This window comes from Embiotoca jacksoni, unplaced genomic scaffold (assembly GCF_022577435.1).
Source record: "Embiotoca jacksoni isolate LCO1_2020_lvr unplaced genomic scaffold, fEmbJac1.0.p SCAF_29, whole genome shotgun sequence".
Lineage (NCBI taxonomy): Eukaryota > Metazoa > Chordata > Actinopteri > Embiotocidae > Embiotoca > Embiotoca jacksoni.
Window position 1 is genome coordinate 5,978,274 of NW_027185380.1, and position 15,648 is coordinate 5,993,921.

Here is a 15,648-nt window from a genome sequence, read left to right on the forward strand (position 1 = left end):
CACATTGATTTAAAAATAAATCAAATTGATTCAATGGTTTTGTTTTGAACACTCTAAAATCCAAACATTCAGTATTTAAGAATCACAAAAAACAGAAAAACTAGAGTCCTTGACAATGGAGAAGATGGAGATGATAATTGATTAATTGATTCATTTTTTATTAATTACTTTATTAAACTCTGAAGTTTTCTAATGTCAATACTTTGTACGGCTTTTATACTAAGACTAAATACAGAAATATAGTTAGCTGTTAAAAGTTGCTAATAATTTTTCTCCTCCATATTTCTTAATTGTGAAGATTTGATGCTTTTCTTTGTCATACATGATGGTAAACGGGATGACTTTCTGTTGTGGGCTGTCATTTGAGAATGTTACTACAGACTGGGATAATTTAAATGTCTTCACTTTGCAGTATAACTGTTGAGATCTTCTTGTCATTCTGGTCACTTGAGTGATTTGTTTGATACATTTTCTTTTGTGTTATGATGCACACATTTTTATTGATTTTTTTTTTCTAATGACAGACTATTTATTTACACTGTTAGGCTCAACAACTTCACTTGACCTTTGAGATAAACTCTGATTGGAATTCCCACTGTGGGTCTGAGATTATCTGTTTGAGCTGCACGTACCTTTGTAATTGTTCTCCAGATGAGGTCCTCCATGCAACTTTAAGGTTCAATTTCTTATTGTCTCCAGTGCAGCAGTAGTGTTCAGCAACTGCTTGGGTGCTTTGTTAATGACAAAATGTTAAAGTCCCCCACTAAATTCAATTTATCTGTACGAAGCCCAAATCAGATAAAGAGTCTGACAATTCAGTTAGAAACTCTGAAAATATAATTGTTTTTTGTGTTTTCCAGTTTGGGTGTGAGAGTCTAAGTGTCAGACTTTCAAATGAGTTATAACTAAGTTTCGGGTTAATTGATGAGCTTGAATGGGAGATTGCTGCCACTCCTCTTCCTTGGCCTCAAGGAATGTGATCATCAATATGACAAAGAAGTTGATGAATTAATACTGACATACTCTTCCTGCTGGAGCCAGGTTTCTGTAAAACAGAATAAATCGATTTGACGATCTGTTATAAGATCATTTACGAACAAAGATTTAGACGAGAGATCTAATATTTCATAGTCCAAATCTAATTGTCATATTTGTTTGATCTGTAACATTTTTTGTGTTAATTTTAATTAGATATTTGTTGATAACTCATTTGTGGAATTTAGATTTATTAAATGTAGGTGGTCGGGGAACAGACATAACCTTGATTGGTTGTTGGAAGTTTTTGGGAAGTGACGGCTCCAAAGTAGCTATTGCGTTGTGTTGTGTGCAAGTAGATTTGGTTATTAGCAAATACATTATAATTATCAGAAATGTTCATTAAATTATAAAAACAGGTAACAGGGATCAATAACCAAACTGTAAATGAAGTCACATTAAACTGTGTTCACTTTTAAGTGAACAGTAAAGTTGTGAATCTGAGCACTGATTTCGCAATCCAGCTGTTGTCTCAATAAATGTGCACGAACATTTAACAGAATTTATTAACAGCAGCGACAATTAATTAATGATCCATATTATTCTTAATGGATAAAGTCATGGATAATGGCAATCAGTGTAGCTTCAATATTAATCAGTCAGTTATTTACCAAGTGTGAAAATACAAATAACGAATCAACATTACTCTAAATCAATAAAATGCATCTAATCAAACACAACTATATACAAGAAATATACACAAGCATGTGGCATCCATGGTTTGTGTTGCAGATCGCTCACGGCTGTGGGTCTGATGTGTGTCGGAAATGACACGATATTAACTAAAAAGGAAAATAAACTCAGAAGGCCTTGGTGAAATCAGCGTCATGTGTGTTTTAATTCACGAGTCAGCTGCTTCATAATATAAATTTGCAGTAAGTTTCTCCTGCTGTCAGTCAGCTACAGTACAGCTACAACTCAGCAAAATCACACAGCACATTAAATACAAATAAAAGAGCAGGCAGAGATCTCCATTCAGTCGTGAACGACATGACGGTAACACATCAGAGCACTGGGTCAGATCGGAACACAGGAACGGGGAGTGACATTTGTTTTTATTGATATTCAGAGGACATCAGCTGAGGAGGCGGTCTTGCAGTGCATCTTCAGGACGCGTTGCGTTTAACTGCTAAAGGAATGTGCCAGGCCACCTCTGAATGCGGCCTCAGCAGATTGGATCTAACGCATCCTGAGTGTGTTTCCACCTGTACTTTTGCTGGCCACTTGTGATCCAATCACGGCCAGGTCGGATATGTCCGGATTGAAATAGCTAAATGAAACCACCCTCGGGGATCTCAGCCAAGTCAGTTTCACACTTAGGTGTGAAAAGCAACCTGATAGGATCTGTAGGCACTGTCTCTTGTGGTCAAGCTTTTGTGTTTCATGTAGGTCTCTTTTTTTTTTTTGTTCTCCATTCACGTGGCTGTAGGCTGTAACCTCAACAGAAGTGTGTGCATATTCCACTCAACATGGTTCCAGCGTGTGCACAGCGATTTGTCTGCCTGCTTTCTGATTTGGTTATGTTTCCTTGATTTTTGTGCTTTTAGCATAGGTAAAAGTTGTTAAGTGTCCATTTGTGTTTATCGTCGTCATTTCCTACTTCGCCCATGGTGTATATTAAACATCCAAAGTAAACCACTGATCAATGCATGAAGGCCAGAATTAGGCCATTACCCATTGATCCAGCCATCCATCCATCCATTTTCTTCCACTGTAACCGGGGTCGGGTCGCAGTGGCACCAGGTCGAGACTTCCCTCTCCCCAGCGACATTTTCCAGCTCATTCTGGGGGATCCTGCTGCGATATATAATCCCTCCAGTGTGTTCTGGGTCTGCCCCGAGGTCTCCTACCAGTTGGGCATGCCCGTAAAACTTCCAGTAAGAGACACCGAGGAGGCATCCTGCACGAGCCCCCTCAGCTGACTTTTTTCGACGCAAAGGAGTTGCAGCTCTAATCTGAGCTCCCGCCTGATGTTGATTAATAAAACAATAATACTTATATGATAATGAAATATCTAAATTAATCGATTAATAATCTAATAAAACAACACTTAAATTTTGGTAACAACTAGAATTGAGCTTGTACGATTTGAGATTTCAGACACTACAAACACAAGAGATCAATCCTGAAAAGAATCCCTTCCATCAGCTTTACCTTATCTGGTCACTGATCATATATCACACAAAAGACACCTATGTGGAACATTCGACGAATCAAAGTAAAACTCAAAACAAACTTCATTGCTATATGGCCCTAAACCATGAATACAACTTCGCAGAGTATCTTTATCAGAGATACTAAGCAGAAACATATTTGGACCAAACACAAGACTAAGTGACCAGAGTCTAGCCATCGAAAAAGGATGACACATGACACAAGGGTAATGTCAAGTCCCTGAATAACAAGTGCAACGAGCTGGAGGCACTTGTGAAAAGTCATTGGGCTTGCTGGGTGGGCAGCCTTATGTGTTTCACGACCACATCCCTGACTCCTGTGTGGATTTATCCAGATTCAGCACAGTACGAGTGGACAGATATGTCAGCGAGTGGAAAAAGGAGAAGGACTGATTTTGTTAATGAACATGAAATGGTGTAACCCTGGTCATAATAAGGTATGGAAGATGATGTCCTGCCAGAACATTGAACTTTTGGCAGGTGGTATTCAATTTTATTTATATAGCGATTCAATTTTATTTATATAGCACCAAATCAAACACAGGCTATTTCATGGCATTTAACACATTTAAATTCCTTACAGCAGAACTTTATAGCATTATACAGAGAAACCCAACAATTCAACAATTCTCACATAAGCCAGGAGGGAAAAACTCCTCTTTAAGGGAGAAAAACCTCCAACAGAGGGAAGGAAAAACTCCCTTTAACAGGAAGAAACCTCTGACAGAACCAGTCTCAGAGGTGGGCGGAGCATCTGCCTCGACCTGAGGGGAGAGCAGAGAGAGAAAAGGACAGCATAGAGATACAAGACATGAGCTGTTCGTGGGCCGACAATCACAGAGCAGACCTTAGGTATGGACCTTATTATGTACCGAGGGAGTTCTCCCACATTATCCCCATTATTGTTTACATTCAACTAAAAGCCAGGGGTAGCATGTTACGTCCTCCATGAGACTTTCAAGAGACTACATTGTGTGCATTGTCATACTGAAATTGCAATAGCAATAAATAGGGATCTGCACAAAAAGAAAATTATAACCAAGCAAACTGACACCAAATGAAAGCAGTCATGATGTCTACTAAGATGGATTATGTCTCAGGAGTGGTTCAACTCTCCGAAAGTTTCTTATATCACACTGAAGTTTTGATGCACACTAGTATAAAATATCAAATGATGTTTTTTGTGAAAGCAGTAAATTGAGAAATGGAGGGAGTATTTTACCTATGACACCATTTTAACTTCCTGTGTTGCAGGTTACCTTCAGGAGGCCTACCTGTGGACCAAGCAGGTCCTGTCCATCATGGAAAAGTCCATGGTCCTTTTGCAGGATGTTACCGATGGTTCCTTGTATGAAGGAGTGGCTTACGGAACTTACACCACCCGCTCTCTGTTCCAGTACATGTTCCTGGTGCAGCGCCACTTTGCCATCAGCCACTTTGACCACCCCTGGCTCCTGAAACACTTTGCATTCCTGTACAGGACCATTTTGCCCGGTAACTGTTACATCTCCTGGTGTCAGCATGTTTTCTTTTTAAAGCTGTGAAATTTATGATAGACTTTTTACTGAAATAAATATATTTAGGCAGCCAAATACAGTCAGCAATCGGCAGGGAAGTGTTTACTTAGCTATGAATGGCTGCCACATTCAGCCTAGTGCCCACTAGAAGGCTCCCTCCTAAAGACTTGATTACTTTAGTTCAGTCAGACAACTTATGTTTGAAATGTTTATTTCAAAAATAGATTATAGTTTGGCATTAGACTCCGGATTCATCACTCCCCATAGATGGGATTACACTGAGATATTTGGGTAGTGATGAGAAAATATCTTAAACTCACCATAACTACATGCATTTGGAGCCTGACATGTTGGTGTGAGAATCTTTTATGTGTGGGCCTTGGCACCAGCCGCCGTGAGACTATTCCCAATGAGCACCGCGGCCAAGAGGGAACATACTATCGAGTGAAACTAGTGTGGGCCTTTGCATTAGCCACCGTGGCCATTCTCCACGAACACTTCAGTCACAAGGGGAATATTCTAACTCGTGAATGCGGACCCACTGCAGGCACATTAGGTCATTACTAGGACTGCTTCTAACATATGGTGAAAACCAACCTTGCCCTAACCTTGTCACCAACACATGCACCAGTGATAAAGAGAAAGGCAGTCTTTTATCATTGCTTGGAGGATGCAGCTTTTTGAGGCCTATTGAGTTGGAGTTGGATGGAAGGATTTCCGAGGAGGCTCAGGGATGTTAGATCTTGGCATCGCATGAGAAACTGAATCCCTGCTAGCATGGCCTCGATACTTTGCATTGATTCAAAACAAAATACAACAAAATCAAACACTACAGAGATGTCAACTGGAAGAGTTCTCAGAAGGAAACAGGCACACAAGGAAGAGTCGAAAAAACCAGGCTGAATCATAGGCTTTAATTGTGCTTTTGGCTAAACCAAGTGTCATGTAATTGGAGGTAAAGTGCAAAAGATCCTGAAGGGGTTGGACATTGTTAATTGAGGATCATCTGATTGAATGGAGGGTTTGGCTAGGGGACGCATAGTTTTGAACTCCTGAAATTTAAAGCGAGAGAGCATCAGCTACACGATGAGATGAAGATTGCTTGCGGAATGAAGTTATTTAGAATGAGGTTAGGACCAGGTTAAACGACACGAGACTGTTAATTACTGCAATTTTTGAGCGGCTTTTATTTATTATTTCTACTGTTGCAGCATTGTCGTAAAACACCATAATGTGTTTACTGGTCCAACTACTACCCCATAGCAAGCAAGCAGCAACAATTGGGCAGAGCTCATAAAGCACAGTAGATTTAGAGTTCCTTTTAAGGGAATTAATTTCAGTTGGCCAGAGATCTACAAACCACAATCATTGTAAAATCCCCCAAAACCAACTGAAGGGGTTGCATTGGTAAAGAATAGCAGCAGCGGGAGGTAGGAACCTCAAACCCATGAATGGGGCTGGAAATGCAGTTACCAGAGTCCTGTGGGGTGTGATGTCTGCAAGAAGTGGAGTCGTCTAAACCGTCTCAAAGGTGGCTCAGGTTGGGCCCAGATTGTTCACATTGCAGGCAGAGGGAGTCGCGTTGTCTTCTAGAGCTAATTCTAGCATTCATGACATTAAGTGCAGATTTTATCTCCAAAAGTGATCCCAAGTTGAAAGCTTCAGTAGAGGGGCAGGGATCTGTCTTCCTGGTTCTTTTTGAGGGAATGTTGTCTGCAGGTCTGGGAGAAGTTGACTGAGAGGCAATGCTTTTCTGGAGCTTTGCCTTTACATTGGGCAGAGGTGCTGTTTGAATTGCCAGTGCTTGGGTTCAACCCCTGGGCATCGCCATTTTTTGTGGGACAGGAGGTAATCGAAGAGCTCCTTGTGGTTAGGGCCTGATGGAACTAGAATGCTATGGGCATAGAGCTCTTCCAGGATGTGGTGCATGGGCCAGCTGGCTAATCAGTTGTGAGAGCTACGGCACAGACAAGGGGCAACTGAATCAATCTCAGAGCGGACCTCAGTGGACTGAACTATATATATAACAAAATGTTATGAGTGTTGCCAATCTCATGCAATTTGGAGTTTTTCTTGCAAATATATCAATCAGCTATCAATATGTGAGATAATTTCACTTCCATATAATAAGAAATATCTAAAGTGCGCTTCAAAACTTTTCACAAGGTGGTTACAGAGAATTGCTTAACATTCTATTTGTCATTCTGACTTAAAAAAAAAAACAGACCAGTTCAGAGAAGTGGGTTTCGCAACAAAATTATAGGAGGATATGGTTGTGGAATAAAAATTGAAATCCAAATTGAAACAATATGCTTCCAAGTTACCGTTGGTGCTTGGGCCGCAATTTCTAGATGGACACCCAAGGTTATGTTACCAATTTAGTAGCTGTCATAAATGTCAAATATGGTCCCAATCCTCACTTTTGTCGCTCAGTTTTGGTCCCGAATTGTTTAAAGAGATATTTATGCTTATTTTTGGCCCTACAAACTTAAATCCCACTCTGTACATCAACATTTTACCCAATATTTATGATATAAGAGTTATTTCTGCATAACAGCCACCTCTGAACCTCTGTTTTCATTGTCTCACCAGGATTTCAGCGGACTGTCGCCATTGCAGATTCTAATTATAATTGGTTCTATGGGCCGGAGAGCCAGCTAGTCTTCTTGGATCGCTATGTGTTGCGTAATGGGAGTGGAAACTGGCTGGCAGATCTGATTCATCAAAACAGGGTGATGGAAGGCCCAGGGCAAGCTGGAAAAGGTCAGCGATGGTGTACTCTACACACCGAGTTCATTTGGTAAGCATCAGATTTAGGTATCATTGAAAGAAATAATCCGGCCGCTGCTTTTTATTTATGTAATTTGTTTTATTTACAACATACAATGCACCTCTGTATTGTTGTTTGGTGTCTACTACTCTTCAATATTTGGTCTTGCACGGGAGATGGTTCGATAATGTTTTCAGTTAATTATTTGGTCGCTTTTACGGATGTTGAAGAATTAATTATATATGGTTGCCTTTTAGTTTTAGTACATTTAATGTTCAGGCTGACCTCACAGGGAACTCATTCAAAAGCTAACCCTGTCTGTTAGCTTCTAAGAGCCGAAATACAAGGACCCATGAAAGAAAAATATGGATGTGACAAATTTTCATACTTGCATACAGTAACTATACAGCTGACTAATACAGAAAACCTCCTTGACAATTCCCATAATTACCAGAGTTAGCTGTTCTTTAGCTTCTAAATTTTAGTCATAATCACATTTTTACAATTGTGTACACAGTATGGACAGGTTTGATTGATAGCTCTCACACCAGCCCAAACATCCATACCTGCTTTATCCTGGACAGGGTCATGGGGGGGCTGGAGCCTATCCCAGGTCACTTTGGGCAAAGGCAGGGTACACCCTGGACAGCTCGCCAGTCCATCACAGGGCCAACTCTTATAGACAAACGGAAACAAAGACCATTCATGCTCTCATTCACACCTAAGGGCAATTTGAATCACCAATTAACCTGAGGTGCATGTTTTTGGACAGTGGGAGGAAGCTAGAGTACCTGGACAGAATCCATGCGGGCACAGGGAGAACATGCAAACTTCATACAAGGGGGAATGAGCTCCCCAACGACATCAGGACAGCAGAAACTGTACATCTTCCGCCGCAAACTAAAAACACACCTCTTCCAACTTTACCTTGAATAGGTAGCACTTTAGTAGCGCTTAAAATGGCACTTACTTTTAGCACTTTGTAGTTTGGCTTTCTTGAAGAAATTGTATTTTCTTGATTCTTGTTGTTCTGGGTTTTGTACCCTCATGGTTGAAATGCACTTATTGTAAGTCGCTTTGGATAAAAGCGTCAGCTAAATGAAATGTAATGTAATAAAGAAAGGCCCAGGCTCAGATTTGAACCCAGAACCTTTTCGGCAACAATGCGAAACATTGCACCACTGTGCTGCCCTTCTATCCCAAACAAACCAAACTAAATGGGCAATTGCACCAAAGTTTGCTTAAACTAAACTAAACAAGTGTGAAAGTAGGGCTGGGCGATACGGCCTCCAAAATGATTAAACATGCCCATCATCAAATGTCATTCAATTTATTTTCTGAGACTAACTGTTAAGGACTCAAAGATATCAAATTTACAACTCAAAACAGAATAATAATAAGTCTAAGATGTTTGGCATTTATTTTTATATTGAAATTGTTGTTTTACTACCAATAGTCTAATTAATAATTTATTTTTGGAGATGCTTACATTTTCACTTTATCCACACCTGGGCTCTGTCAAAAGATATTTGGAAAATGAATTGGGGATCCCTTGAACATCCACCCTTTTTTAAGTTATGAACAGCTTGTAAGTGTTTTGTTTGTTAAACTCAGTTAGATGGTGAAAATGGTGTGTAGAACATAGAGATTTACCATGTGCCACTATAGATAATGAAAATGGTAAGAAAATCTTTTTTTTCTTTTATCCATTCCTATTAAAAAGTAAGGAACTATTGTTACTGTGTGTACATGTAGATAAACCAAGTTGGAAAAAAAAGTCCTCCATTTAACTTAATCATGATAAACATCCTTTCAGTTTTGGGCTTGTAAAAGGAACCTGAAAAAGATCATTTGTAGTCCAAACCTTGTGGTCTTGCAAGGTTAAAAAGGAAATGGGAATTAGATAGCTGGGTTTGGAAGTTGTATTTTTTTGTTTGATTATTATCTTTTTTTTTTACATCATCTCCATGTATCTGTGTTCTCATGTTCTGCAGGTATGACCCAGGCCTGATCTCCAAACCCCCATCAGATTTTGGAACGTCCCAACTACACTACTTTGAGGACTGGGGCGTGGTCACGTACGGCAGTGCTTTACCTGCAGACACCAACTGCTCCTTTCTCTCTTTCAAATCGGGAAAGCTAGGGGGACGCGCAATCTTTGACATCGTTCACAGGAACAAGTACAAAGAGTGGATCAAAGGGTGGAGGAACTTTAACGCTGGCCATGAGCACCCTGATCAGAACACTTTCACCTTTGCACCCAATGGTGTACCGTTTATCACTGAGGCACTGTACGGACCCAAGTACACTTTGTTGAACAATGCAGTATTGTTTAGCTCAGCCATCTCAGGGAGTTGCTTTAAGCCATGGGCTGGACAGGTTACGGAAGCCTGCGACTCCAAGTGGTTGAAGTACAAGATGGGCCTTGCAGCTGATGCCCAGGGTAGAGTAGAAGCTGCTATGGTGAGAGAGGAAATGGTCTTTATCCGAGGCGAGGGACATTCTGCTTATAATCCAGAATTGAAGATAAGGAACTTCCAGAGAAACCTACTCCTTCTTCACCCACAGCTCCTGCTCCTTGTGGACCACATCCATCTGAATTCAGACAGCCCTGCCAGGGCCATGAGTGCCTTTTTTCACAACACAGAGCTGCCATTCCAGAGTACAAAAGTAGATGGTGTTCATGGAGCATTTGTATCACATGGGGAGGATATATATAAGATGTTTTGGATGGATGATACAAGCTACAGTAACAAAGGAGTGGTAGGTTACTGGAATTATCCTCGAGGGTACCCGTATAATGGCTCTAACTATGTTAACATCACAATGCCATTGAGGTACCCTCACACCAGGGTGGCATACATATTCTTTGGACCAGGCGTGGATGTACAGAGCTTCAGCCTGCGTGGCGACGAACAGAGAGTGGATATTTACCTGGCAACCAAAGACCACACCTACACGATCTACCTGCTGACCGGAGAGGTCACGAGCAAACCACTGTTTGCCATGGTGCTGCTGGACCACAAGAAGATTGTATTTGAGAAGGCGGCAGCTGTGCTAGACAGATCACCAGAGGAAGTAGAGGAATACGTCAGTGTGATGGAGGACAACCTCCAGCATGTCAAGCCTGTCTTCCAGCAAATGGAGAGGCACATCCTGGGACAGGTCCTCAACACTGCCAGCTTCCGTAAGACTGCAGAGCGCCTCCTCCAGTTCTCAGACAAGAAGAAGACAGAGGAGGTCATTGAGAAGATGTTTGCTATGTCCAAGAAACATGGCAAGGGTAAAGGCGGGAAGAAAGTGAACCTTGGGGAAAAGCTTTCTGAGAGTCTTCCTGATATTTTTGCACAAATTGAGGTCAATGAAAAGAAAGAGAGACAGAGGACTTCAAAGCGTACCTATGAGGACAGTCCAGAGGAGGGGGACACAGACTCACGGGCCTTCATGGATTATACAGACGGCCGCAAGAACAGAAGAGGGGGCTTTGTCAAGGGCCGCAAATTCAAGGAGGTTCACATGGTGGCCACGGCAGGGAGTGAAGGTCCACCCAGCACAGCTTCTTACATAAGACTGTTCCTCCTCCTAAACACTGCCACCTTTTTCTTACTGCTGGCTGTGCTCCTGACTCCCTTTCAGAGAGGTCGAAGCCTGCACACGCAGAGATGTTTCTACACCATCCTTCTGATCGACTGCTTCATCCTACTTTACCTCTACTCCTCCTGCTCGCACACACAGTGCTGACATCATGAGCAAGTGTGTGTGGGGGGGGGTCCTCCATCTACAGAGTAAATTACCAGTTGTTCATGGCTAACTGAATGCACCTCACCCCTCACTGATCTGGGTTGTCTCAGAATAAGATGGCCACTGTTCAAAAAATATTGTTTTGAGATTTCTAGAAAAAGGTAAAATATTTTTTAAGTCATAATGTTATCAAAGAAAAATGTTGATATAATAGGAGTAAACAAAAATAATGCAACATGAAATAAAAAAAATGCGATGATTTCCAAATCATGTACACCCATATTTAATTGAAAATAGACCAAAGACAACATATCAAATGTTGGAACAGAAATGTTATTGTTTAATGAAAAATATATGCTCATTTTGAATTTGATACCAGCAACAATTTTACAAAACAGTTTGAACAACTGGAAAAGTTTTGTTGTTTTGTGTAATGCTAAAAAAACAAAAAACAAAACACCTGGTGGAACATCTCACTAATTCACAACAGATCAGTAATGTAATTGTGTATAAAAAGAGCATCAGAGAAGCAGAAGATGGGGAGGATTCACCACTCTGTGAAAGACTGCGTGAGCAAATAGTGCAACAATCTAATAATAATGTGAAAATTGCTACGAATTTGGGATTGTGTCATCTACGGCAGTGGTCCCCAACCTTTTTATCACCGCGGACCGGTCAATGCTTGACAATTGTACTGCGGACCGTCTCCTCTCCTCTCCCCTCTCCCTCATCCCCCTCTGTTGGCAACCACAGCCCTAACGCTCTCGGACTCTGGTCGCTATGGTAACGTTTAAACATGCCTTCACGATAAGATACAGATACACCACAAAAATGAATATAAAGTGCATGAAAATTTTTACTCACCATAACGCTAAATCAATGAGAGCCCTGAGCTTGTTTCTCTGCAACGAGATGGTCCCATCTTGGGGTAATGGGAGAGACTGACACCCGAAGTGTGTTGCTTATGTCCAGTCTACTCCGTTGTTTTGTTTTGGTTGCTGTCACGGCAGAAAACCCCGCTTCACACAGATAGGATGTCGGAAATGGCAACAGGGTTCGGCTATTTCCTCAATGCGCCGGGTCACAGTGCTAGCCGACAAAGGTACCCGTGCTATCTTGTTAACATCAGCCTCTCCTAGAAGTTCGTGGCAAATGTCTTTAGTGGAGGGCAAGATCAACTCTTCACCAATAGTGAATGGCTTTTTAGCCTTAGCAATACGGTTAGCCACCAAGTATGATGCTCTCAGTGCTTTCGCATTTATTGATGTGGTGGCCGCCAGTAATTCCTTCTGTCCTTCGTGTTCCTGTTTTTTTCTTTCAAAATACTCCGGGGGCTTGTTTTTTAATCCAGGGTGCTTGGTCTCCAAGCGGCGAAGCAATTTTGAAGGCTTCATTGCCTCGTTAGAGAGCCGTTCGCCGCATATTATGCAGAGCGGGCTTGGTCTGTGGGAATCACCTGTCGCGATAAATCCATACTTCAAGTAGAACTCCTGGTATTGTCTGTTAAAAACTTTCTTTTTCTTGGAGGTTGTAGGCTCTTCTTCTGTCTCTTCACTGGCCCTTTTCCCCTTCAAAAGGAAACTTTCCAAAGACGTCTGTGTTTTGCTCATTTTGCTAGCTTGTGGGTTAAATTTTTGGCGCTCAAGTGACCGAGATGTAACTGAGAGAATCCAGTCATTTTTCAAAATAAAAGATTGTTCAGACTCAGATAATAAATACAACGGAAATAATTAATTATTTCTTGGGCGGCCCGGTACCAATTGATCCACGGACCGGTACCGGTCCACGGCCCGGGGGTTGGGGACCACTGATTTACGGTACCTAAAATCATTAAAAGATTCTGAGAATTCTGAGAAATCAAGGGACAAGGCCAAAAAACAATATTAGATGGCCGTGATCTTCGGGCCCTCAGGTGGCAGCATTAAAATCAGACACAATTCTGTTGCGGAAATCATTGCCCGAGCTCAGAAACACTTTTGAAAACCGTTGTCTGTGAACACATTTTGTCACTTCATCCACAAATCCAGGTTATAACTCAACTATGCAAATAAGATACAATACATATACATGATTGTATGACATGAGCCTGAGCTCATTTAAGATGGAATGATGGGAGGTGAAAAACTGTTGTGTGGTCTGAAGAATCTACATTTTTGTATTGTTTCTGGAAATTATAGAAGCTGCATCCTCCAGGCTAAAAAGGAGAGTAACAATCCATCTTTTTATCAGCACTCAGTTTAAAAACCAGTATCTGTGACAGTATGAGGGTGCATTAGTGCACATGGTATAGGTAACTTGCACATATGGGAAGGCACCATTAATGCTGAATGATATATACAGTTTTTGAAGCAACATCTTTTTCAGAGAAGGCCCTGCTTATTTCAGCAAAACAATCCCAAACTGTACTCTGCATGTCTAACAACAGCATGGCTCGGTAGTAGAACATTATTGGTGCTAAACTGGCCTGCCTGCAGTCCAGACCTGTCACCAATTGAAAACATTTGATGAAATTTAAAAGCAATATGACAAAGGAGAACCCAAACTATTGAGCAGCTGAAATCCTATATCAGGCATGAATGAGATATTTCACTTTTAAAACTACAGCAACTGGTCTCCTCAGTTCCCAGACGATTACAGTGCATTGTTAAAAGAAGACGTGATGCAGCACAGCCAAGGGCATAGGTTGTATCACACAAACAGCAATCTTCGGGTTTGAGTTTACCTCATTTTAAATTTGAATTACAAAAATGTGTCTCAAACACTACTGCAAAATGTGTTTTATACAATCAATATATTTATACAGTTTATACAATAATACTATATGATGACTTAATACTGATGCTATGTTTGTATTGTTGGTAAATGGGACCAATAAGTTCCACTGTAATTACCAAAAAACTCAGAAGACACCTTTGGGATAGTTTTAATAGGATCAGGTCAGTCAGTTTTTGATTGTGTTTAACAGCACAGACACATAATGCCCATCCTATCCTGTGGGACATTACTAGCTCTTTTTCTCTCATCTCCATCACATTCTCCCTTTCTCACAGTCTCCTCATCCTGTCCTGTTTCTCTCCTCACCCTAAGGCTAAGCTTTGACTGATGCAGTCTTTTCATGTCTGTCTGTGTCAGTAAAACAAAGTAAAGACAGGCTTAATGTTTGCAGGATAATCTTGCAGTGAAATTAAAAACATATGGGGATAGTTTACTTTCTTTTAACATAAATAAATGCAATCCCCTTAAAATATTGGTAGGTTGTCCTTACTGTCCATACGCAAATCTACGCTCCAGAACACAGTGGAAAACGTGTCCCTTTTCCAACTTTTCTGAGACGTGTTGCTGGTATCAAATTCAAAGTGAGCATATACTATCCAAAAAACAAAACATCACATTTCTCAGATTCAACATTTGATAAATTGTTGTTGGTCTATTTTCAATTAAATATGGATTTTCATGAATTGCAAATCTGTTTTTATTTACATTTTACATAGCATCCCAAATTGTTCAGAAATGTGGTTGTATAAATGTAAAAGAAAAATGGTTTCAATTTTTAAAGAATAAATTCATAATGATTGGAGACGCTTGCATTAAACCTTTATTTTAGTTATTTGCAGCTTTTGCCTGTCAAAAAATTTACAGTGCACAAAGGATCCGAAGTCTCAGGTTTATCTATATATTTTTGAACACTTAAATTACATTGAACTAGAAATTATAATCTTATTGTTAAATGAAGGATTTTTATTTTCAGGGGATTAATATTGTATCTGATAATAAAACAACTTTTATCCTATAATATGATATATTATCGTAACATTACAACTTTTGTTGTCATATTACAACTTGAAATCCTAGTAAAGTCACAAATTCTATCTTACTTACTTTCGGTGTTTCTAATGCATAATACTACCACTTTTATTCTCATAATTTTCTGACTTTTAAGCATGTAAAGCACTGTCTCATAATATTAAGACTTTTTAATCTTGTAATATTAACACTTTTATCCTTGGAGTAGTGTGAATTACATTCTCATAAGGCATCTTGAAAAAAAAAAAATTTTCCCCAAATTACTCTGTATTTTTCATTGTATGAATTTCATTCTCAGAATCGGTATTTAATTTTATGTTATAACTTGAAGTTCATGACTTTTGGTGTCTCTGTTATTCAAAGGCAACTTGACTTGCTTGCGGTTTTTGTTGCCATGACCAGGATGACTGAGAATCTTTACAGACAATTCTGAACCTCATAATTGTAAGACTTTATAGCATGATACGATGAGTTTTTGTCTTGAAACTATTACATAATACTTTGAATATTAAGACATTCTTTTAATTTTGACTTTCTCAAAAGTCTATTTCCATAATACATACATTTTTATTGTTGTAATATTTTTTTCTCGAAATTTCAACTTAAC

The 15,648-nt window shown here is 40.1% G+C and overlaps 1 protein-coding gene across 1 annotated transcript in view; it reads left to right on the plus strand.

Annotated features, from left to right (window-relative positions):
* The window catches only part of dse (dermatan sulfate epimerase), a 31,899-nt gene extending 16,920 nt beyond the window's left edge, over positions 1-14,979 (plus strand). The window contains exons 4-6 of the mRNA XM_069161571.1: positions 4,464-4,703; positions 7,319-7,526; positions 9,491-14,979. Of these exons, the coding sequence (XP_069017672.1) occupies positions 4,464-4,703; positions 7,319-7,526; positions 9,491-11,237 (2,195 nt within the window). The 3' untranslated portion in view covers positions 11,238-14,979. The remainder of the gene's footprint in view (positions 1-4,463; positions 4,704-7,318; positions 7,527-9,490) is intronic.
* Positions 14,980-15,648: the final 669 nt, after the last annotated feature.